The 26,557-nt window shown below is 34.7% G+C and overlaps 1 protein-coding gene across 1 annotated transcript; it reads right to left on the reverse strand.

Moving 5' to 3' along the window:
- Positions 1-45: 45 nt before the first annotated feature.
- Positions 46-26,553, reverse strand: LOC123549504 (nuclear pore complex protein Nup93-like). Its single transcript, XM_045337644.2, has 24 exons — positions 26,448-26,553; positions 20,945-21,151; positions 19,826-19,943; positions 18,677-18,739; positions 17,823-17,951; positions 16,351-16,425; positions 15,618-15,713; positions 15,187-15,320; positions 14,592-14,724; positions 14,039-14,136; positions 13,628-13,687; positions 12,527-12,604; positions 9,715-9,887; positions 8,907-9,098; positions 8,247-8,373; positions 7,121-7,193; positions 5,192-5,236; positions 4,550-4,666; positions 3,747-3,865; positions 3,377-3,497; positions 2,832-2,915; positions 2,340-2,410; positions 1,674-1,734; positions 46-1,191 (listed from the first exon to the last, which is right to left on the reverse strand). The coding sequence occupies exons 2-24, from the start codon at positions 21,127-21,129 to the stop codon at positions 1,072-1,074; spliced, it is 2,472 nt and encodes an 823-aa protein (XP_045193579.1). The 5' UTR covers positions 21,130-21,151; positions 26,448-26,553; the 3' UTR covers positions 46-1,071.
- Positions 26,554-26,557: the final 4 nt, after the last annotated feature.

Genomic DNA, 26,557 nt, shown 5'->3' on the forward strand with positions numbered 1-26,557 from the left:
TATACAGCACTTAACAGTGTCAGTACATAATACACTAAACACATATCTACTTTTCTACTTTATTTTTTCTGTCTCTATTGTCAATCTCACATTTCTCATACAATGTCAAATATACTTTTGCAATTATAAATAACAGCTGTCCATAACATAGTGTGCTGGATGATTCGACACTTTCCAAGTCAAACAAGGGCCATAACTTTGCAAGACTTATGAAACTTAAGTTCTTTTCTTACACTGTAAAAAAAATCTAAATTTTATTATGTTAATGATATCAACTTGCATGCAAAACTTCAACCAAATTTTCAAAGTAAAAAAAAAAAGGGTCATAATTTAAACAAAATTCAACCAACAGTTACCCAACTTGGTATTTAATTAGGTCTGATGACTGGAAAGCATTGTGTTAAGTTTAAATTCAATACATACAGCTGTTACTGTCAGAGGTTCAGTTTGATATTAACCCTTAGTCTGCTAAATATCTAAAATGGACTGGTCCATCATTCAATTTGGGCAATACCATTTATCATTCGAAGGGGTGTTCACTGAAAACGGATGTGCAGGCTGATCTTGGTCTGCACTGGTCGCAGAGGCAGAATCACTTGTCGCCAGCAGGCTAAAGGTTAAAGATAGTTGCATGAAAAACTTTAACCAAATTTTCTAAGATGGAAAAAAGGGCCATTATTTGAATTAAATTCATTCAAGACTACGAAGCCTTTGTGTAAAGTTTCAATCCAAATGCAATGGTTACTGAGATGTGAACTTGCACGCCCAAGTGAGTAGAATAGCTCTCACTATTCTTCAAATTGTCGAGCTAATTATTCATTCATTGCAAAATGCATTTTTCTTTCATTCTTAATACAGGGACCATCACTCAGACTGTCAACACAATCAAATGAACACATATAAGGTGGATTTGTAGTCAGTCAAGTGAATATTTAAACTCTGTATCACATTTTGTTTCTTTTCTGTCGTTAATGATTTTATAAATTTTCATCGCAGCCTTTAAAGCAGGGTTACTGAATAGTTTCTGGTCACATCTGATATTTAAAAAAATCACATAAGCCATCCTGTATTTCAGTTCATAAGCACTTCTATCTGCACAAGTCTAGCGTATGTGTCGCCGGGTAATCTGTATGGTAACATGCCAGCAAACATGATCAGTGCCTTGGCTTGACTTCTCAAGTAGTTCAAATACTGTAACAAAATGTTTTATATCTATAATATTAGTATTTACAATGTACATGTACTTAATTCTACTAGCAAATATCAAGCTTTCATTTTTTTCATTTTATTTATAAAAAGGTGTGTTAACAGCATGTGATCTCCATGACAACACACATTTACTCTCCTGTTAGAAAATGACAATACAGTTTTATTCGAGAATAAAGTTTGATGCTAGAATAATTATTTTCATCTGCTAAAAACGAAAAAACAATACCTTGCTAATAAAAATGAAAATCTCTGTGCAAAAGAAGTTTACTGTGATAGGAATTAAGCAAAGTGTAATTTATTACATGTATGCATTTGTCTCGACAGAAAAGTAACGTTCCGTGTACAAACCTAAAGAAAAATATGAACAAGTGTTTTGTCTGTAAAAACCTTAAGTTTAAAAAGGGCTCAAATGTTACCATATTAAGTGACATGATATACATTGTCAAGTGAAGTGATATACATACTGTTTCTTTGCCTCCATCATCTGTTCTCCCTCGTACCAATGGACTTTGAGGTGCTGTATTTCTAACAAGGCAAGAGGAAACATGATTTAGAACTGTTAATAAAATGCTAACAGAGTCCATCTTTGAATAAACGGCAGTCAACAAACAGAGGAGGCAATGGTTGTTTATTGCTTTGTTTATAAACTGCATTCAAAAATATTAATCTGACCATGTAACCCGACTTTATTTTTTTCTGCAAATAACTGACATTCTGTACAATTACTGGTTTAAGATACATATTGTCAAATTGTCAAAAGAGAAAACTGACTCTTTGTTGGAGTAGAAAGCTCTAGATTTCATACTGTCACAAACACATCTGAAACCGAAACTTTAAAAAAAACCCCATCTTTACTAGAGTTTAGGATTGTTTATGATATATAAAAGATAAGAGAATAATTTGAGCTGTGCCATGGGAAAACCAACATAGTGGGTGTGCGACCAGCATGGATCCAGACCAGCCTGCGCATCCGCGCAGTCTGGTCAGGATCCATGCTGTTCGCTAACAGTTTCTCCAATTCCAATAGGCTTTAAAAGCGAACAGCATGGAGCCTGACCAGACTGGATCCATGCTGGTCGCACACCCACTATGTTGGTTTTCCCATGGCATGGCTCATTTTGAGTTCTCACCTAGCATTTTTGTACTGACTGTGTAAAACATTCATTGTGGCTAACAAAACATCTGGCAGACATCTTCGGACCTGTAAGGAAAAAAAAAGCTAAATACATGTAACCATTTATCTGAATTACTTCATCTAAATTAGCCTCTACCTAAATGTCTGAAGTGACCTTCAGATAACCAATATACCCATATGATTCTTCATACATGTAATATCTTAGAAAAAGGTGGACATCTGTGCAGTCACTGGATTAAAAATTTAAGAAATAGAACCACTTACCTGGCATGGTATTGAAGCAGACATGAAACAAGGCAGATAGGATTATAACAAAACAAAAAGATAGAACTGATCCTTTTATCTCTTATTTTGCTAAAGCAAAGTACTGTAAAATCAAAATATTTTGTCAGGTAAGTTTAAGAGATGAAAGAAAACAACTTGAGAAAATGTTACTTTAGAAAAAAAATGTAAGAAAAATTAATGTTATTACAGAAATAGTACTTACCTCCTCAGAATAATTTCTAAATGTGTTCACTTTATGTTCAACGGCATCTGTTGTCAGGGGAAGTAACTGCAGCTGCCTGATTATCTGAAACGAAAGAACTTGAGATTATATCTATTTTAGTTTCAATTGAAGGAAAACTTTAAAAGTTTATTTGAATCACTCTCTAGACCACTACTTGGGGAAATGCCGTATTTTTACTGGTAAGTCATTTTGTTCCGACTTGGGCCTGAAAACTCTAAACTTTACAACCATTCTTTAATTTAAATGTTACATAACACCATTTTAACTACTGGTAAACAATGAACATCTAATATTTAGATTTTGAAATATAGGTGTTGACAGGCCAAAATCCTAATGTCCGTATTATTTTGTAGAATCAAATTAAAAGCATTAAAACTTAGCTTGAAGAATAAATGTCACAGTCAAAATAATATTCAAAGTGCAGTCATAAATGGAAATCTTGAAAAATTCAGAAAAGTTTATTCTAAACATAGATAGTTGCAGATTAAAAGAAAATAATCATCTATATATCATTCAGAACCTACTTCCAAAGCTTCCTCCATTTTACTTTCATGGTAAAGGTCAAAGAATGTGATAAGGTCAAGGATGAGGTAAAAACTGCTTGTGTTTGCTCTTAAATTGTCAGCTACCCCACTGTTTCTGTATCTGTAATAAGAAAACAGACAACCATACATAAAACAATTTCTTGCCTTTTATCATGAAAAGTTTATATGAACTTTCACTTTTCAAAAACGCTATGAAGTTCAGCGTCAAGAATTTAAAAATAACTTTATTTGAAACGATGCATTCAAGTATCATTTCACATAAAAAGCAACATTTAATCAATTTCACTTCAACCAACATACGATAAATGATGAAAGAAACGAAGGAGATTTTCTGATGAATAAAATGTACCTTTCTGCAATTCCTAGCGCCAGATTTTTCAGTCTGTCCCTGTTGGTTTGATTGCTGGAGGTCTGTGACACCACCTGGCTTAGTAGTTTGTTCAACAACTCCAATACTTTGTCTGGTTTCTGAAAATTGTAAGCACTTTATGAACAATATTCTGGAATCAAATCCACCTTTTAATTGGTTATAGGGGCCTCCGTGACCAAGTGGTTATGGTCGCTGAGCCTCACTCAGGGCGTTGAATTCTTCATGTGAGGAAGCCATCCAGCTGGCTTATGGAATGTCTGTGGTTCTACCCAGGTGCCCGCTCGTGATGAAATTAGCCCAGAATACATAGTGAATATCTAACAAAAGCTGTTTGTAACAAACAGCTTCCGCTGAGAGATAATCAACTTTACTTTAAACATTATAATGATAATATCACACAGAACAGTGAGCTTTTTAGCCTAAAATATCAAATACAGAACTGCAAGTACTTTCTCCTACAATGTCAATTATAGAACACCTAGCATTTTATCCTACAATGACTAACACAGAACGGCAAGAATTTTATTATACAATGTTAAACACAGATTGCAAGAATCTATCCTAGTGTCAAATACAGAGCAAACAGCATTTTATCCTACAATATCAAACACAGCACAGCAAACATTTTATTCTACAATGTCAAACACAGCACAGCAAACATTTTATCCTACAATTTCAACAGGATTATTAAGTGCCAAACCCCTGTATCTATAGTCTAAATTTCTTCTTATTATGCTAGAAGGGAAAGTCTAGTAAAGTTACCAGGAGCTGAAGACATTTACCTTTCCAAGATCATATAGCCTGACAGCATCTTCAAATGCTCCTTTACTCTCGGTATCCCTGGCAACCTTCTCTATGATTCTTTGAGTATCTACTTGAAATTTGTCTATAGCACCAGGCTGCAAGAAGATTGTAAATGTTAGAAAGCCGAACAGAAATCATTTGAACTGTAAGGGCAATACTGAGAGATTTTTATGTTTTATACAGCAATGAAAAATAAAGTTCAGGGTTATGTATATTTCAAATTTTATAATATAAGGAATACTTACATTCTTAGCATTGAAGGAACATACCAAGTTCAACAAACTTACTTAAGAGTTTTTACATAAAAGTAATATTCAACTACCAGTAAATGTCTACACCTATGTAGCTATCAAACAATGTAGAATGCAAATTCTGACCAATTTATCCTTAAGATGACACAGCACATAACTATAATATATAAGACATGTAACCCTAGTTAATGTGCATGGTAAAGCATCTTGAGGGGTGAATGCAAGAGAAGTCTGAGTGCTTTTTTGTCTATATGCACTTCGGCTTCATTAGCATTTACCCCTCAATATGTTTAACCTCTGTTATAAGAATGCCTATGCATTGAGAAAAACATGGATATCATATTTAGATGACCAGTTGCTAGTACTGACCTTTCTTGTTCCGTCTTTGAGTAACTTGCCCAGAAGCATCTCATACTGTAAACAATAACACTTACAGGTAAATACAGTCTTGTATGGTATGTGCATATATGAGAGTATGTAGGGTATTTTAGGAAGAAGTCACTTCTCTCTCAGTCAAGATTAGAATAAGTGGAAAGACTTCAGGCAGAAGTGGTACTTCCTCTGTTTATAGCATGTGATGTAACCATGAAAGTTGTAACTGTTTAAAATCTGATTAAAGCATTTTTTTTTTTTACTTCATTTTAATCAATAAATTTCTGACCTTCAGTAGAATCTAAAACAAAATAGAAGCAAATAACCGTTTTAGCTTCACTGTAAAGCAACTGCTAAACTAAGCAGGGGTTGCGCTGTCTGTCGCCAAATGCGACAATTTACAAAATTTGGCTCTAATTAGGATCAACTGGCAAAAGTCTCTGGTGACAACAAAGCGAAGATCGGGCTGAGACATTTTTTGTTTCAATGACACCAAGGATCATCATTCAGATTCGCTGTAAAGTCGGCCACTTTGCCTAATTATCGCCTCTGGGCGAAATCCGAATTGTCAATTGTAATATGTTTACTTAAGTTGTAAAACTTGATGCACACAAAAGCGTAATACACTAGATGTAAATTATAGATAAATCCATGGTTAACTCCGCCTACTTGCCTGTCAAACTTCAACCAATCGTAGCATTAATATCCCACTGTAGTTTATCAATATTGTAAGACGGCACGATTTTGAAAATTTTCAATCGGCATGTAAAAAGCTGATAAACTTAACACCTCCTTCAACATATTCTTATGCATCAATCGTATGTTATTTCTTGATTTTATTATAAATTACTTCAGAATTTATTTCAAATACAGCCACTGTGGATGAAAACCGATTCCGCGGACGTCTGAACTGCCGTACAAAATATTGTAAAAAGATCGCCAAGTCTGGTATTGTTTTTGAAAAGATTAACAAATATAAATGTATCAATCTGAACAAGTTGGTGCAAAAATCGGCCATTATTAAAGCAAGAGAATCGAAACATGTATGAAAACTTTCGCGGCGTTCGATCGTGCACCTGATAAATTTAAGAGTTTCAGACGCGTAAATTTTGGACAAAAATTTAAAGGCGACTTTTTCCATAGCGCAGTTTGTACTTTATTTAGAAACAGTTAAAAGAACTTGTAAAACACTCATTTTACTAAAATGTTCTTTAAACTGTGCTTTTTATTTTTGTATTTGTTTTGTAGTTTTGAAAATAGAACTGAAAATAAATGAACTTAAATTTAAGCGCAGTTTGTACTTTATTTAGAAACAGTTAAAAGAACTTGTAAAACACTCATTTTACTAAAATGTTCTTTAAACTGTGCTTTTTATTTTTGTATTTTTTTTGTAGTTTTGAAAATAGAACTGAAAATAAATGAACTTAAATTTAAGTATTTGTTTTTGTTCTTGTAGTTTATAATGCAGGTAAAATGAACTTTCATTTCCCATCTTCCTTTGGCGCTATTGTTAGCTCCAGTGGCTCCTCTTTGGCTCCAACTTTTGCCAAATGGCGAGTGTTGGCGACAGCTAAAAAAATATCCAGAGCCAATCCTGCTAAGTGTCTATACTTCAATGCAATTCAATACTAAGTATATTAAATTATAACTGGATATGCAATAAAAGAAAGACTGCTACCGGTAGGATTTTCAACAGCCCTCTGTTCCTCTGAATGTACAATCTTATATTCTCATAGAAGATCAACTATTTTTAACTATAAATGCTTTTTACTACACAGCTATCATCTCACTAATATCAGCTATTTGACAGTGAATGGTTAGAGCAAGAAACAGGGACAAAAATGATGTATTATAAAAAAATAACAGAAAATTCTAATTTGTTGATGGAACAGAAATGTTTGAAACAAACAAAGAAATATTTTGTACCTCTTTGGTTTCTTGTACAAGCTCCGAGACGCAGGTCATAAAAAGGTTTTCATTCTGACTGGTCTTCAGCTCTCTGAAATAAAGCAACATTAACCCTTACCATGCTGGACATGGTGCAGTCTGATCATGATCTGCACTGGTCGCTATTCAGCCAATATCTTTTTGGTAAGCACCCCTTTTAACAGTTAATGATACCGTCCAAATTGGAAGATGAACAAGTTCATTATAGAAATTTACCAGGGTAAGGGTTAAACTCAGAAAGACATAAATCTGGGTGTTTATTAATGTCAATGGGCTATCTTTGATAACATCTAACCAAGTCAACCATTACATTCTAGTGTGTGTATTCGAGTTTAGCTTCTTTTTAAACAATTTTCACAATCCCGCTGTAGACATGTGATATGATACCCCACCCAGTCACAATATACTGACACCAGGCTGACCAGTCCTAGAACTATCCTCTCAATGCTGAGCGCCATTTTTAGTAGAAATGTACTAACTACATACAGTCTTCACGCTTCATGATCAAACTGCCAAGTCACTTATCCAACTGAACTACCTGCCTTGAAAAATCATGCAGGCCTAGATCTCATACTGATATAGCATTTCATTATTATTATTATACCAGATTTATATAGCCCCCTTTGAGGGTTGAATGATCAGAATCACAATCTAGGGAGGAAATATGTCGACGACTTAGTAGCTCAACCAGTAGAACATCAGAACGGACTGTATTTCGAAACATTGGGCTAGGGAACCAATCTGACTGGCTGCACCTGTTTCCACCTTGAGCCAATTGGCACCCAATGTGGGACTATGATAACATTACATGGTTAGTCTTACAACATTTGTAATTAATTCAAAGAACTCGCAGAAATTAATAAAAGTGCAGTGAGTAAAATGTTGCAATGCCAGGTTGAGTCCCAGGCAGACTATATCTCCATCACCTTATGACATATTTATTTCTACAAAAAAGTCAGTACAGATATATAAGTGGATTTTGCAGTCACTATCTCACTTCTAATTAATTCTCTGTTGTTAAAATATATCATAGTGACTTTAACCACACTGTATGTGGCATTATTTTAGTTTAACTATGGTACAACATGGAACTATATTTCCATACCTGAGAAAGTAGAAATATTGCAGGGCCTCTCTAGGGTCAGTCTCTTCAAACTTCCTGGTGTACATCATCAGTAGTCTGGCAAAGTTTAGTCTCCTCAATGGACTTGGGTCATCGGGATCTCTGCTTACTGTACAGGTATACAACCAACAATACAATGTGGTAAAACTGACAGATGAGAATTGAAGCTTTTCTACAAAAACATGACACTGTATCATCATTTTACACAACCCATTTCCATTGGCAAAAATTATTTATTCATAAATTCTATACAGTTATTTAATGATATACAATTTTATAATGGCTAAACTGACAAGACTTCAAGTTTTTCCTTTAGACCAACAAATTTTACATTGTTTATCTTTTTCTTCGCTTATGCGTAACAGACCAGTAATGACAGGGTCGGAAGAAATGCCTTTGAGGTAATAATTGTGGTACAAACAGTATAGTTAGTCCTTCAGTATTAGGATACCTGTCAGATTACCTGTAGTTTATATTCTTGGTTCCTTCATTATCAATGCTGACCCTTTTACCTTATCAAGTACAATAACTAACTTAAGAGATTAATTTTCCCTTGCAAGATGTTTGCAAGCAGCTTATAAATTTTTATGTTTATAAACTTTTCTTCATTTACAAAAATCATAATTTATAAGTAGCACATACATAGCTGCGCTTGTGTTGACTGTGAACATAACAGCAGTTTTGTTTGATACAGCACAAGAGCCACGTGCACAGCATGACATCGTAACCTCTCTATACGAGACAGGAATTCTATAGCCGCCTCAAACTGTCCTGTCAGAACCAATACTTGGAAATATAGGAATGGTTGCTGGTATCCATTGAAATGGCTTTCTCCTACAAAACAAAGGCACATTCATCAAGCGAATTCTACAGATATCTTAATATCTGATGTTTTTACGAGGCTGTAAGCTCAGTGTTTTTAACATTGAAATTGGTGAATGAAATATACATGTATGGCCAACTTGTGAAACATAGACAAGCAGGACTATATATAACAATAAAAGCACTATACTATTCAACATATTTTGCTTTTTGTAAATACAGCAAGCAAATATTGCAAAAATATATCCAGCATGAAGATGTTTGATTTTACAAGAGGGTATTGTCATGCTTACTTAATTTGTTCTGCTAGTTTTACAAAAAGGAACTGAATTCATAGACCAAAGTTTACCTAAAACTACAAATTTTCATATTACTGAGCTAAGTGTGTGTGAAATGATGCCACCAAAAACGAACACACAAATCTATCAATGAAAACAAAACTCATTTCTCATTTTACTATATGAGGATCAAGGTCATTTTTGTAGGTCAGTTTGTAGGTCTTGTCTCAAGGACTGCTGAGTGTGAGTATGAAATAAACCTTCTCATTGTGAGCTATCGGCAGCCCAGTATGTACGGACAGACAGTTCAATTGCTACATGGCAGGGGGCATAAAAAAATTACAGCTTACCATAATCCTCAAACATAATAGTCTGTAGTTTCTGTAATGTAAGAACATCTGATCTGTCTTCAGCCTCTACCTGTGTCTGACATAACTTCATCCATAAATAATCATCTATCTTATCTGCTATATCCCCGTGGTCCTCCATGTAATCACACTGTCCAATGATGCAAAACACTGCCCTATCATGTATATAATGATAAAACATTGTGGTATCTTGTATATAATAAAATAACACTGATCATGTATATAACAATAAAACTATGCCCTATCATGTATATAATATCAAAAGTATGCCCTTAGTATCATGTTTTTTATAACAGAACAATGCCGGTATAACAAAACACTGATCTATCATGTATAAAATAAGAAATCACAAGGCTAAACCTCTCTTGGTGTCATTTCCATTTTTATTTAATAAGACCTTTTAACACTTTTACAGTCATGTCAAGGTAATCAGTTAAAACACTACTAGCTGTGAACTGATTTCGTATCACACAATTTATGGGGGAAAAGAATCTCCAAATTTATCACAGAAGACTTTCAATGTAATGTTAAATAGACCAAAATAAACTAGAAAATGCTTTTGTAAAAAAGCGCATGTCTCCCCCAATGCAAAGTCCTATAGGCAAGAAGTCAATAGGGGTCAGGAGTGAAAGTCAAAGAGACACTGATGGTTGGCTGCAATAGGGATCATCTACTTGGCATGTCCAGTCATCCCGCTAAATTTCAACACTCTTGGCCTAGTGGTTCTCAAGTCACTGTTCAGGCTCCTGTGACCTTGACCTTTGATCAAGTGACCTCAAAATAAATAGGGGTCATCTACTCTGCATGTCCAATCATCCTATTAAATTTCAACATTGTAGGTCAAGTGGTTCTCAAGTTATTTCCAAAAAATGATTTTACATGAACAGGCCACTGTGACCTTGACCTTTAGTAGACTGACCCCAAAATCAATAGGGGTCATCTACTCTGCATGTCAATCATCCTATGAAGTTTCAACATTCTGGGTCAAGTGGTTCTCAAGTTATTGATCGGAACTGGTTATCAATGTTCAGGCCCCTGTGACCTTGACCTTTAATGGAGTGAGCCCAAAAATAATAAAGGTCATTTACTCTGCATGAACAATCATCCTATGAAGTTTCAACATTCTGGGTTGAGAGGTTCTCAAGTTATTGATTGGAAATGGTTTTCCATGTTCAGGCCCCTGAGGCCTTGACCTTTAACAGAGTGACCCTAAAATCGTTAGGGGTCATCTACTCTGCATGACCAATCATCCTATGAAGTTTCATCATTCTGGGTCAAGTGGTTCTCAAGTTACTGACTGGAAATGGTTTTCAATGTTCGGGGCCCTGTGACCTTGACCTTTCACAGAGTGATCCCAAAATCGTTAGGGGTCATCTACTCTGCATGACCAATCATCCTATTAAGTTTCAACACTCTGGGTCAAGTGGTTCTCAAGTTATTGACCGGAAATGGTTTTCAATGTTCAGGCCCCTGTGACCTTGACCTTTAATGGAGTGACCCCAAAATCGATAGGGGTCATCTACTTTGCATGTACAATCAAAATATGAAGTTTCAACATTCTGGGTCAAGTGGTTTTCCATGTTCAGGCCCCTGTGACCTTGACCTTTGATGGAGTGATCCCAAAATCAATAGGGGTCAATTACTCTTTATGACCAATCATCCTATGAAGTTTCAACATTCTGGGTCAAGTGGTTCTGTAGTTATTGATCGGAAATGGTTTTCAATGTTCAGGCCCCTGTGACCTTGACCTTTGACAGAGTGACCCCAAAATCAATAGGGGTCATCTACTCTTCATGACCAATCATCCTATAAAGTTTCAACATTCTGGGTCAAGTGGTTCTCTAGTTATTGATCGGAAATGGTTTTCAATGTTCAGGCCCCTGTGACCTTGACCTTTGACGGAGTGATCCCAAAATCAATAGGGGTCATCTACTCTTCATGATCAATCATCCTATGAAGTTTCAACATTCTGGGTCAAGTGGTTCTCTAGTTATTGATCGGAAATGGTTTTCAATGTTCAGGCCCCTGTGACCTTGACCTTTGACGGAGTGATCCCAAAATCAATAGGGGTCATCTACTCTTCATGACCAATCATCCTATGAAGTTTCAACATTCTGGGTCAAGTGGTTCTCTAGTTATTGATCGGAAATGGTTTTCAATGTTCAGGCCCCTGTGACCTTGACCTTTGACGGAGTGACCCCAAAATCAATAGGGGTCATCTACTCTTCATGACCAATCATTCTATGAAGTTTCAACATTCTGGGTCAAGTGGTTCTCTAGTTATTGATCGGAAATGGTTTTCAATGTTCAGGCCCCTGTGACCTTGACCTTTGACGGAGTGACCCCAAAATCAATAGGGGTCACCTACTCTTCATGACCAATCATCCTATGAAGTTTCAACATTCTGGGTCAAGTGGTTCTCTAGTTATTGATTGGAAATGGTTTTCAATGTTCAGGCCCCTGTGACCTTGACCTTTGACGGAGTGACCCCAAAAACAATAGGGGTCGTCTACTCCAGCAGCCCTACAACCCTATGAAGTTTGAAGGTTCTAGGTCAAATGGTTCTCCAGTTATTGCTCGGAAATGAAGTGTGACGTACTGACGGACGGACAGGGCAAAAACAATATGTCTCCTGGGGGAGACATAATAATGCTGCAAATAGAATTACAAATACTTGACAATAAATTAACTGTACTTCAAGTTACAAGTAAAACTTGACTCAGTTTACCACTGAAAATTTAAAAACATAATTTGATCTTCTTCTAAAGTTGAAATGTAGTAAGTTTTATAGTACCTTTTGTAAGGGTCAGGACACTGTTTCACAACACGTCTATACTGTAGATGAATTTTTGTTTCACTGCTGGGACTCAACCTAAAATGAGAATACTTGCTTTTATGAATCCATCACATGATAACTTTAAAACATGTTGATATTTTTCATAAAACCTATCACCAGAGAATTGTAAAACACCATGCAGAGTATACTGGTCTTAAATCCCAGGAAGTTATTTAGAAACACAACGTTCTTTACTGAAGTCTTAAGATACAGAGAACATCTGCCAAATAAAATCACAGTCTATACTATTAACATGTTGTATTTCAATCTCCTTGTTTTCACTCTGATAGTTCCTACTGATGCTAGCTAAAAACATATATATATTGAATATTTTAACACTATTTAGCAGTAAAGGATAAATGGTTATGGGCAACTGAAAAAGTATGTTTTAGGCACCTATATAATCTACTTACAATGTTGATGAATACAAGTCTTACTTTGCTTAAATTTTGTTTTACTGTTTCATTTAATAATGATTTTCTTTCAACATCATTTCTGTTAGGTAACTGTGGCCAGTAAGCCTGTCCTGTGTTTCTGCATTTTGTACCAACACTGGCCTGGTTTACTCTTAGTAACTTACAATTTCCCAAAATGAATCTGTGGTGAAGTGTAAATGAAGACTGACATTGTCTGCTATCAAATGGTTTTTTGTTTGTTTGTTTTGGGTTTAACGCCGTTTTTCGACAGTATTTCAGTCATGTAACGGCGGGCAGTTAACCTAACCAGTGTTCCTGGATTCTGTACCAGTACAAACCTGTTCTCCGCAAGTAACTGCCAACTTCCCCACATGAATCAGAGGTGGAGGACTAATGATTTCAGACACAATATCGTAAATCAAATAGTCACGGAGAACATACGCCCCGCCCGAGGATCGAACTCGCGACCCCGAGATCCGTAGACCAACGCTCTTACCTACTGAGCTAAGCGGGCGGGCTTGCTATCAAATGGTAAAAGAAATCAACATAAGTCTCTTACGTTTGGAACTTTTAACCTGCTAGCTCCCTTTTAGTGTTTCACTATTGTAACTGGTTAACAAACAATATTACAAGACTAACTTACCTATGGTCTGCGTTACTCATGTACTCTTTCAAAAATGTTGGAAAATCACCAAGCTGATGCCTATAGAGAGAAAGGAAATTTCACAACAACCAAATGAAACAGACTTTTCTCTCTTAAATTAACTGCAGTTCTGTTTCATTCATTAAGGTTTTAGCATTATACAAATAATAATTTGGTCAGTAATACAGCTACATCTACTATCTTTAACATGCTTCTCTCAAAACTGCGGTTATCTCGGAAACATTTTTAAGTCCCGTTGCAAAAATATGCACACAAAATATCATTTAAAGTTGAATTATGTTTATCTCGAAGTGTAATGCTCAATCCCTTGGAGTCTGAGATACCAAGTATCTGTATCTGAAAAATTGGAGCAGTTAAACACCTGCAAGTTAACGAAAATGTGAGTCATACCCAGCTTTCTGTACAATTGTCTGTGCTGCGTTCAGGTCCCCGCACCTTAGACAGTAGTAGATCATGGCCCAGGTAGGGTGACCTTCAACATCTCCATCCTACAGTATAACATGATATACTTGTGATTTATAGAGTACACCATGGTACTGTATGAGCACTTTTATTTGCAGTGTCCTATCATCAAGCATTTCAGGATTCTGGGAAGTGTGTGTGTGTGGGGGGGGGGGGGGGGGGGGGGGGGGGGGGGGGGGGATTTTTTCATTTTAAAGCAACTTGTGTACATTTTATGTGAAAATTTTGATTGTCTTTATTTACATGGTGCTTTTTGTAAAATGAAATATTTCTAGAATAATTCTGGCACAGTGTTAGCGAAACAGAACAGAATTAAGGGTAACTGCAAGGTTGTGCATAAAAAGCATTTTCCTTCATTGCTTTCTTGTGAATGCTGACTCAGACTACAGATAAATGAGACAAAGTATTCAAAGAAATCCATCCCTAAAAGTTGGCCACAGAGGTACAAACATTCGGATACAAGAATGAAGTATCATCTCACCTCAAGTCCTCTCGGTAAAGTTGCCTGTCTGATGTTCAGATAACTTCTAACGAGGTTACATGTTCCAGGTATACCTCCTAGTTGTGCTTGCTGGAGATTTCCAGAAATCTGGCTAGTTATGAATTTCTTGTACCTGTATTGTGTAGAATTACATATAGTGTTTGAGTATGGTAATATTGCCTTAAGTTAACAAAACTTCAAAATAAAATTTTTAGAATAAAAGGACATGCAAGTTTTATAATTACTGTATCTTGGGTATTGGGTATGAGCTATTCTGTCAAGGCCTTGTGCCCTGGTACCACTATGGTAGCCAGTTTGGTCTACCACTAATAATCGAAAAAGAAGCCAGATTAGTCTACCACTAATAATGTAAAAAGTAGCTGGGTCACACTACTTTTACTTTTCTTCCTGTTAACTATTTTTATGCATCCATGTTCTTGTCTGCATACCTGTTCTGTCTGTACTACATTTCTATATAAAGATCTTACTTAGTCTTGTGCACCGTTGAAGGATAGTTGATTAAGTTTGACAGATCAACATAGCGATGCAGATGTAGATTGCAGGTTTCAGATAATGCAATACTGTATAGACTTACGACTGTTCTAGATGCATTCTAGCATTTCTGACAAAAGCTTTCTGTGTATTTTTGTTCAGCCTCAACGACTGTCCGCTGGTACATGGGGGAATGTCTATCATACAACGTACCATCTCCCAGAGGTCTTGTACATGCTGAAAGAAACACATTATTCCATGTATACAGTACTTTCAAACAACATTCAATATTACAGAGATGTACAGTCCCAAAGGACAATACCTCTATGTTTTCACAAATCATCTAGATAAACTTCCAAGAATATAAATCTGGTTAGAGACAATTCTCTTACATCCAACATATTCCTTAAAACAAGAATACTAACAAGCATGGCATTGAAGAACTTATAACAAATACAAAGTTATATTATTTTGGGTTTTACTAGGTTAAAACAATGCTGAATTGTTCTATTTATTATTTGTACTGAAATTTACCTTGTTGTCAAGAGTTCTTGTAGCGTCAGCAAACATGTCAGCCAGGTTGGGTTTTATGTAATGTGAGTTTATAATCTGTTCATTATAATCATATACCTGAAAATGCATAAAAATACTCACAAACATACTCACAGAAATGTGTGAACTTTTCACATAAATGTGTAAAATATTTACATAAATGTGTAAAATGATTACAAAAATGTGTAAAATATTCAAAAACAAAGGATAATTTATTATAGAGAATTTATTTGTTTCACCTTAAAGTTTACCATTCACCTGTAACAACAAATCATAAACATCAGTATCTGTAAGAAATTTGTGTTCATTTAACCTTTACCCTGCTATATTTCTAAAATGGACTGGTCCATCATTCAATCCGGGCAGTACCATTTACTATCTGAAGGGATGTTCAATGAAAATTTACTGACTGAATAGCGAAACAGTGCAGACCATGATCAGCCATGCAGGATGATCTTGGTCTACACCGGTCGCAAAGGCAGAATCACATGCCGACAGCAGGCTAAAGGTTAATGCCCACAACTACACATAAATTCACACTGCATTTCTAATATACATAGATAAAATTTAATCACCATTTAGAGCTCTGGTGCAAGTCAACAGATTTCTTTGCTTTATTTAGGACATTTACAATTTAAAGTTGTGTAACAATAATTAAATATTGTAAGCAACAATGCAATATCAACAACAACTGTGTCATCTGGACAGCCCATACCTGTCTAGAGTAGGCCATTTCAACATTATCTAATGCACTGCGTCCCTGCATTGACACTGAATCCATCAAGAAACTCTGAAAATAAAGAATAAGTAACAGACTTCATACCACTACAAATACAGAAGACACAACAGTGCTCTACTTTCTTCATGTTTTATTTTGTTAATACTACTGTAAACCTAGAAATGTTCGCGGATACTATATTTCGCGTTTTTCAAAATGTGGACATTTTCGTAGATACAAATCTTCGCGGAATCATATCCATCGCGAATCCCGCGAAAATGAAGTCGCAAGTGAACATGTTTAGTATAATAAGGTAAGTATCACTGCATAGTTGCATTTATAGTACTGTGAAATCATTTAAATTCGCTGTCATGAAATTTCGCGCAAATGTGAAGAACTGTTTCGCGCGGGCTTTAATTCGCGCATTTTCAATTTTAGCAATGAAAAATATAATTAAAAAATAATAATAGCGCAGTCTTAAATTCGCGCATCGGTCCTAGTGCGAAATACGCGAAAATTCGTCCTACGCGAATAAAAATGATTTCACAGTATTCCCGAAAACGTTCAGTTTTATTGTACCCTTCAATTCAAATGCACCCAAATCCTTTTCATCCATATCAACGGTTATTCACACCCCCAATTATTAACAGTCAGTAAATTGCTGTTATTACACTGTCATTTGTTTGCCATTTAAATAGGCAATTAATCCACACTTAGCAGAAATACACACACTATTTTACTTTTCAATAATATATCGTCTTTGTTGCCGACTGTAAATTACATGTATAAAAATTATGTCGTTCAATAGATACATATTGTTTTTGTTTTTATCCCCTGTTTGCCTGACGGATCGATATTGAAAATGCTGTTGCTTCATAGATAAGTAACTTGTCAATCAATTGAAAAACTATGGATTTGTGCACTCATGTAATACAATTATGGTAATAGAATATGAATTATTAATATCCAGATATGTGTAAGTAAAGAACCATTTTATAGCCATCTATTTATGCTGAAGCTAAAATCTTTCGTGTTTTTGTTAGATCAGAGTTTTTCGCGGCTTTTTAATTTCACGGAAATATACTACCCGCGAAAGGCGCTAATTTAAAAAGCGCGAAAACAATTCTAGGTTTACAGTAATTGTTTTCCAACTATGGCATGTATACAAAACTGCTTATCTTTCTAATTTCTATTAAGTATTTTTAATGAATAAATTAACTTTTGTATCCTTGAAGGTTTGTAAAATTTACCAACAAACAAATCTGGACAGAGGCACACACACACACATACACCGAACAGCCATTTGGCTGACTGTCTTCGCTTCCGCAAGTGGGCTTGACAAAAACTAAGCATCTGATTGGCTGATTCTGAGCTTAGTCTTTAAATTGACCAATGAAAATGTTACATTATCAGACTAATTTCATAACTCTATTTCACTGTTATTTTTAAGGTATATTCAGTATTTGTACCTCAGTTTCTGGTTGGAAGTCTATTGTATCTTGTCCAGACCCAAGGAGGGCATTAAGGATCTTCTGTTTTTCCCTCTCCCATTCATTCTCCATACACTCCCAGTGGCGTCTTTCTGTTTCAGCAAATGTCTGAAAAAACAATAGTGTGTTGTTAAAGACTTGTATTTAACCTTTCTTCTATGTACATATGAGCCGTGCCATGGGAAAATCAACACAGTGGCTTTGCGACCAGCATGGATCCAGACCAGTCTGCGCATCCGCGCAGTCTGGTCAGGATCCATGCTGTTCGCTAACAGTTTCTCTAATTGCAGTAGGCTTTAAAAGCGAACAGCATGGATCCTGACCAGACTGCGCGGATGCGCAGGCTGGTCTGGATCCATGCTGGTCGCAAAGCCACTATGTTGGTTTTCTCATGGCACGGCTCATATTAATCTACAAACATAATGTATAGTATTACATAATAGGGAAATAACTGTCTCTTGCTTTGCACTCTACTGTTACTGGGTCGTTGGTCAAAACTAATACAAGTCAGCAAGTGCGAGACTGAAAGCTTTATACCCGTCAGTAAAGTTTGCAAGACTTTATTCATTGTGTTTTATTCATATCATTTCATAATTCCGTGAACAAAACTGATATTTAATTCACTCCAGAAATACATTTTATTATCTGTTATGCTGATTTTAGAAAATGAATATGATACATGTATATAAAACATGACATTTGGCCATCACGTAATTTTTCATTCTTGAAAATATGTTTGGGCATCAAATTTGATGCAAGAGTGGCAGAGGGTATGAGATCTCCAATTTTCAATTACAAAACTGTAAGTTTATCAGCTGAAAATATATTCTTACATTTTGCCGAGTTTGCTCGATGACAGCTAGTAAAGCATTTTCTCTCTCATTCCGCAGGAAACCCTGAAATTTGATTAACATTTATAACAGAAATATTTTGGTTTGTGTTTTATTATATGATCTCTGAATTTCCTAATCAATCTGTTAAACAGTGACAAATAATTGTTATATAATTTATTTAAAGTCTTATCACTTTAGCAACTGTTTCTGTTCTCAACTACTCAAAGGTGAAGATCTAAGTTTGAATCTAATGTTTTATAAAATAAAATGAAAATTTAATGTAGGTAGTAAAACAGGTGTCAGGAGACAGCATGCTCAAATATTTTCATGTTTGATAGTAAAATAAGAAATATATGACAAAACTAGATCTACCACTGAAGTGATTAACCCTTAGCCTGCTGGCGGCAAGTGATTCAGCCTTTGCGACCAGTGCAGACCAAGATCAGCCTGCACATCCGTGCAGTCTGATCATGGTCTGCACTGTTCGCTATTCAGTTAGTAAATTTTCAGTGAACACCCCTTTGAATAATAAATGGTATTGCCCAAATTGAATGATAGACCAGTCCATTTTAAAAATTTAGCAGGCTAAGGGTTAATACCCCACTGTGGATGATGAACTTGGACAAAAGTTTTAGTCAAGTCAATTTAACCGTAGCGAGATGAAGTGAAAGTTCATTAAAACATTAAGCAGAATCATTACACAGTATAAAAGAGAGATAATCCACAGACTGAAATTCAAAGTAAAAAGGGGCTTTATTCAATATCTGAACCAAAGTTATGGACATCATGTAATATAATGTTGGTGATGATATATGACAACATTTTTAGGTTTAAATCAAACCAATTTAGTAAAAACAGAGATAGAGTGAAAGAGCATCAAAACTTTAGCCTGAAATTCTATTAAAATGAAAAGAGAGGACAGTTAAGTTTTAATGAAATATTGGTACAAGTGTTACTGTCCTTGTGTCACATGATATGGGGGTGATAAGAACAATATTTTTTGAAGTCTGAATCAAATCCATCAATAAATAAAAGAGACAGATTGAAAATGCATCAAACTCTAAGAGAACATAGATGCAAGTAGGATAGCTACAAATACATTTTGTATAATCTAGCTAAAAATGAAGCTTTATACTGGATCAATGTTACCTGTATATCAGTGTCTCTGACAGGCTCCAGAGGCTCAAATGTTTTTGCTGCACTCAAACCTTCAAGTTTCTGTGATATTTTTGGTACATCATAACCTTTGGAACCAAGCAGAATTGAGCTGAAACAAGGAAGTGGTCAAATAAAGTATGACCAAAAATAGGGATACAGTACAAGACAGGGTTCTCCCCAGGATTTTGTTACTTATAGCCAGGATCTGTGGAATTATAGCCGGGTACACTTTTCAGTGGTGAAGAGAATATGTAAGAACAGCTTAACTGCCTTTGATTTAAAAATCAGTGATATGACGTCATTTATAAGCATTAGTATTGTGAAGTATCATCTGCAAAAAGGACTACTAAAACAGGCACTGATCAAAAGTCTATCAGCACTTCCCTGGTATTTACCTTAACCCTTATCATGCTGGACACGATTGATTCTGCCTTTGCGACCAGTGTAGATCCTGATCAGCCTGCACATCCTTGCATTCTGATTATGATCTGCACTGTTCGACATACAGTCAGTATTTTTTGGTAATCACACCTTTTAACAGTTAATGGTACTGTCCAAATTGAAAGATGGACAAGTCCATTATAGAAATTTAGCAGGGGAAGGGTTAAAGCCATTATCCTGACAGAAAAGTAATCAACACTTTTTTCACCATGTCCATTTCATTTCATCTGGACCTTAGTTTTAATGACAGATTATTGTACGGTAATATGTTCCAAAAAGTATAATAAAGAAAATTCTAGAAAAATTAAACTGATTTGTTAAAACAAAGAAAGCTGAACACTTTCACATGCAATAAAATCTTGTACGCCTGGTTAAATCAACTTTTCTATGAAATGATCCTACACTGTTACCAGCCCACTGCAAATGGTATGGCAAAAAAACAGGCACATATGGTGGATATCCTGTTTAGATTCAAAGCAATGATAGTTTTGTAGAATAACTTCATTTTTATTAGTTCAGCTGTGATTCACTATATCTCTTGCAGCAAGTTCAGCTAACACCTCATGATATAAATCATTCCCATCTTAACTGAAAATTAACGTAACTCTATGACATAATCACTTTGTATTAGGGATATATTGTAGCTTAGACAAATTGTAAGACACTTACGCTTTAACATCAGTAGCATCTTGACTGATAGGTCCTACTTTAGCTAGCAGCCTCTGTCCTGCCTCTAGAATCTGAGTTAGATTTCTCTCAACTCGAGGCAGATCTGTTCCTGTGTCCATATCTGCTGTGAGTTGCAGCGCCTGTTGCTGCAGATCGGAGAAATCACTTGGGTTATCAACATCCATGTTTGGGCTTCACAATCACAATCTGAAAAACATTAAGTAAGTCATTTAAATTTGGGTTTCGGAAATTGCCATTTTCGTGGTTTTTGGACCTATCTTTAACTTTTCTGACTGATTGATAAAATCTTAAAAACTCGTTATGAAAAAAAAAGCGAGAAAAAAAAAGCAACATTCCAATTACTTTATCAATGTACCAATGTAATCATTATTTATAACTTTGTGTGATTCTTTTGATTACTTAATATTTCTAACCTTTAATATTAATGATATTAAAACATGTCAACAGTCTGGAACACAACACATCAGAACAAAAAAAAAAAAAACATGCCAACAGTCTGGAACACAACACATCAGAACAAAAAAAACAAAACATGCCAACAGTCTGGAACACAACACATCAGAACAAAAAAAAACAAAAAAAAACAACAAAAAAACTGTCACTCAAAGATACTGTTATGCAACAAGTCTTAACTTTTAGATGACTAATTACAGAGCATCAGACAAGCTTTCAGAGTCCATCGGGTATTACAGTGATTTATTTTGCCATTTTGGGAAAAGGTCTGGTACCGGTTGAATTGGGAAAAATGACGGCGTTTTTAACCCAAATTGGGAATTTTAGCGGGGTTTTTACTCGAATTGGAAGTTTTTGTAATAAGTCTAATTAAACATCATTTATAACACTTCTTCCTTTAATTCCAATTTTAAATATCATTCAAAAACATAATGAATGACTGAATGATTCATAGTGAAATATCTTTTTTTTCATATTCTTGAAAATGTCAACTATGTTGGCTGTCTGAGCCCCTGTAAGAGGGGTCTGACCCTCTCTAAAGAGTAAAAAAAGTTTTGAAACTCAAAATCTTGTCATTGACTCTTCAGTCTAAATTTTCAAGGGTCAAAATTAGATTTTCAAGAGTCAAATTAACTTTTCAGCGGTCAACCTATGCTGGTATTCATGCAACTTCCACAAACTTTATCTTAAACAAGTACGTTGTCATTACAGTTTTTTTTAATCAATTTATATTTTAGTTGTCTAAAAGTGGGCGAGGTTTGGTGCCTTTGCACGATTTTATTCTCGAAAATTTCTTCAAAATAAGAGCTGATTTTGCAACAGTGATCATATTTTTCTACATGCAGACTTTTTATTGGCTTTTTATTTAGATTGTACTTTAAAATTTTTGTAAGAAATGATAGAAATGTCAGAAAATTACGGTCGCAAAAACAGGTGACAAATATGTAAAACTAAATTTAATATTTAAAATTCTTGATAAAATACCTATTTCAAATTTGTTGTTTTTTCACCATACCTATTCAATACTTGTAATTTCTACTTATTTACAGCATATAATTTGTTTTGGACCAGACAGAGCCTCGGCAATGATAATAAATTTGCTATAGACAGTAACGGTTGACCGGCTTATGTAATCGTATCGAGGACACAAAATTTTTAAGTTTGCAAGACACATTGCAATACAACATAAGCTGAATACCGCTAATTAACAATGGTACAAACATGATACTGTAAGGCAGCATTGTTTATAAATTAACTTTGATCAATAAACACCTCTGATAATGACACGGCATTGTGCTAAATACAAACCGCGAGATCATCAAGTGTCAGTCGGCGCGTGGCGTGACTGACATCTGTCAGTAGCTTATTAACATACGACGCTCCGCCTACTGCCATACTTCCACTTGTGCCGGCGAATAGTATTGAAATTCTTTTGGATTTTGATTGACAAGGGGCTGAACTTTCGAACCCATCAAAGAAAATTTCTGCGAGTCAAGCTGACGCACGAGGCGTATTATTTGCTGGTCAAATAAGAGTTTTTCTCGACTTTTCGCGGGTCAAAACCCGGGACCTCAGGTCAACCAAATGCCCTGAATCACTATCTGGTAAACCGGACCATCTTTTTTCCGGAGATATCGGCGGGCGGGGTTTATTCTTTTACAAAATAGAGGTTTTCCATTCTCGGGCTCCGGCGTTTTGTCAATTTAAACTATATAATCAGTTTGTCTTGGTCATTTTGAGAATTTTTGGATGAGAATTGGGAAAAAAGATACCTTTTTTCAATTGGGAAAAGGTCCGTTTACTGGACCTTTATAAAGAAGGAAAAAAATCGCTGTATTTCCCCATAATTTTGGTCTGAACTGTATACAGACTAAACTGAATTATTTTAAAACACATTACCTCATGATTTTTACTTCAGCTGTATATTCATATATTTCGGTTCAAATGTCTAAACAGTTATTTAAATTGCAATGTTGCACTTTAGTGGTCTCTATAATAATAGTAGTTTAATAGTGTCTTAAATATTAAAAGTTATAATGGGTAACCTTATTTTGAGATGAATATGTTTGGAGGCTGCTGCCCCCACGCCCCTGCTTTGCCCAACATTCCTAACTTGCTGCGCATGGGTATTGTAATCTTCCGGGGACCGCTAAAGTGCATTTGACTCATGCGGCAAAATTTTGATGAAAGCAGTCCTAGACTGGTATTCTCGCATAATGAAGTTGTCACCCAAATATATTTTATTTACCAGAAAACGTTCCCAATGGATTTCATGAAGCTTTCCTAACAGAAGTATGCAGATTAAGTTAGGACATGATGGGAGACAGTCGAAAGTTATCACGCTGGCCCAAAACATCGCTATGACTAGATACCGGAAAGGGCCCTTTCCGCAAAAAGGGCTTAACATGATCGGAAAGGGCCTGCCATATGTTTATTATTGGAATTTATTTAATTATTTCTTCATATTTCATTATGACATAATAAAAGAAAATAAATTATGAAAAAAAGTTATCAATTTTTTTATTTTTAAATGAATTATAGACAAAATACGAGTCATGGCATAAACCGCGCTGATCGGAAAGGACTTAACATGAAGGGAAAGGGCCTGTCATATGTTTATTAACTGAAATTATTTAAATATTTCTTCATATTTCATTTAACAAATGAAATAGCAAATAAATTAGGAAAAAAATATTATCAATTTTCGATTTTTAAATGAATTATAGACAAAATACGGGTCATTGCATAAACCGCGCTGATCAGAAAGGGCTTCAATCGGAAAGGGCCTGTCACATGTTTAATATTGAAAATTATTTAATTGTTTCTTCATATTTCATTTAACAAATAAAAAAGAAAATAAATTATGAATAAAAAATAGCAATTTTCGATTTTTAAATGAATTATACACAAAATACAAGTCATGGCATAAACCGCGGTGATCGGAAAGGACATAACATGATCGGAAAGGGCCTGTCACATGTTTATTATTTGAAATTATTTAATTTTTTCTTCACATTTCATTTAACAAATAAAACAGAAAATAAATTCAGATAAAAAACAGTATTCGATTTTTAAATGAATTATACACAAAACACGTGGCAGTGCATGAACGGCGCTGATCGGAAAGGACAGTCCGTATGTTTATTACTGGAACTAATTGAATCATTTCTTCATGTTTAATTTGATAAATTTAGAAGAAAATAAATTATGAAAAATCAGTTTTCAAAAGAATTATATCATGTTTAATATATAATTACAAAAACGTTTACTGCGTTCATTGTCAAAGCACAATTAACATAATGTATGCGGCGTAACAAACACGTGCTTCTGATTAGTCCTGATAGAGTTTGATTGGATTATCACACCTATTGATTATATCAATTAATCAGTATATTTGTAAGCACATACAAGTGACATGCGACAAATAATGTCTAACAATTTCTTTATACTGGACAGATAATCGCCTTGATTTAACTCAATGGCAGATTATTTTAACAACGAAAATGAGTAAAAACATCCTTAACCTTCTTTAATTATTTTGATTGACACGTATAGCAATCAGTGTTTACTCAACTTGTTGATTGACAGGTGACACTAGAATAACCTGTCTGTTTGTTATAAACAATTATAAGGTACTTTAAACAGAAAGATAAGCAATAAATTTTTAAAAGTATATTTCAAGAATATTGGTTATAATTAAACTTCCAATTAATCTGTATCAATTACATTCATGTATCATGTTTAATTTATCGAATTAAGAATAAAATAAATTATTAAAATGTATTTCTTTAGATATATGAGATATTTGAAAACTGTTCATTCTTCAGTTAGGATATATATGATATCAGTTGTGACTGTTATTCATACAGTAATGTGGATGTCTAAAAGTAAATTATTAAAAGTCTCTTGTAATTCATTTATGAATGACAATGTACTTTAGTTTATATGTTTTAACTCCATGTATATTGTACATTGATAAGACTATAATGAATAAAATATATAATATCTGAATATCTATTTTCTTTCTTATGCCAAAAAGAAATATGAAGAAATAATTCTATAATTTCTGATAATAAACATTTGACCGGCCCTTTCCGATCATGTTAAGCCCTTTCCGATCAGCACGGTTTATATACTGACGCGTATTTTGTCTATAATTCATTTAAAAATCGAAAATTGATACTTTTTTTTCATAAGTTCTTTTCTTTTTGATTTGTTAAATGAAACATGAAGAAATAATTTTATAATTTTTAATAATAAACATTTGACCGGCCCTTTCCGATCATGATGAGCCCTTTCCGATCAGCTCGGTTTATGTACCGGCGCGAATTTTGTCTATAATTCATTTAAAAATCGAAAAATGATACATTTTTTTCTTAAGTTCTTTCCTTTTTGATTTGTTAAATGAAATATGAAGAAATTATTAAATTATTTCCAATAATAAACATATGACATGTCCTTTCCGATCATGTTAGGCCCTTTTCCGATCAGCGCGGTTTATGCCATGACTCGTAATTTGTCTATAATTTATGTAAAAATATATATTATAATTGAATTTTTTTTGTCATAATTTATTTTCTTTTTTAATGCAAAAATGAAATACGAAAAAATAATTCCTTAATTTCTAATAATAAACATATGGCAGGCCCTTTCCGAACATGTTAGGCCCTTTCCGATCAAATACCACGGAAAGGGCCCTTTCCGGTATCTTGTCATGCCCCCAAAACATCCAATCATTTGAACTATTAGAACATTGGCACTGGAATTTTGAAAAAGAGTACAGTTAACAACGAAACAGAGTAAGTAACCCTAGTAATCAAAGGTATAATGTCTGTTACAAATGAACAATGCTGTGTGCAGAGGTGCACATTTTGCCAAAAATGTACCCCACCCACTTAATTTGACCTGTCGGTTCAGATTAGTTTCACTAAAACGCATACACATATACGGTAATTTACTGTTACAGATATTACGAACTATGTAAAAATATCCATATATTCGAAAAAAAATGCGAATAAATACATCTTACGTTGTTATTTCTTTTATTTTACTGTTTTTAAACTTGAAAATACCGGAGGAATAAAATCTTTCTCTTAAAACGCTCATTGAATATAATATGTAGAGCGCTTGTCCGTCAAG

This window comes from Mercenaria mercenaria, chromosome 6 (genome assembly GCF_021730395.1).
Source record: "Mercenaria mercenaria strain notata chromosome 6, MADL_Memer_1, whole genome shotgun sequence".
Taxonomy (NCBI): Eukaryota; Metazoa; Mollusca; class Bivalvia; order Venerida; family Veneridae; genus Mercenaria; species Mercenaria mercenaria.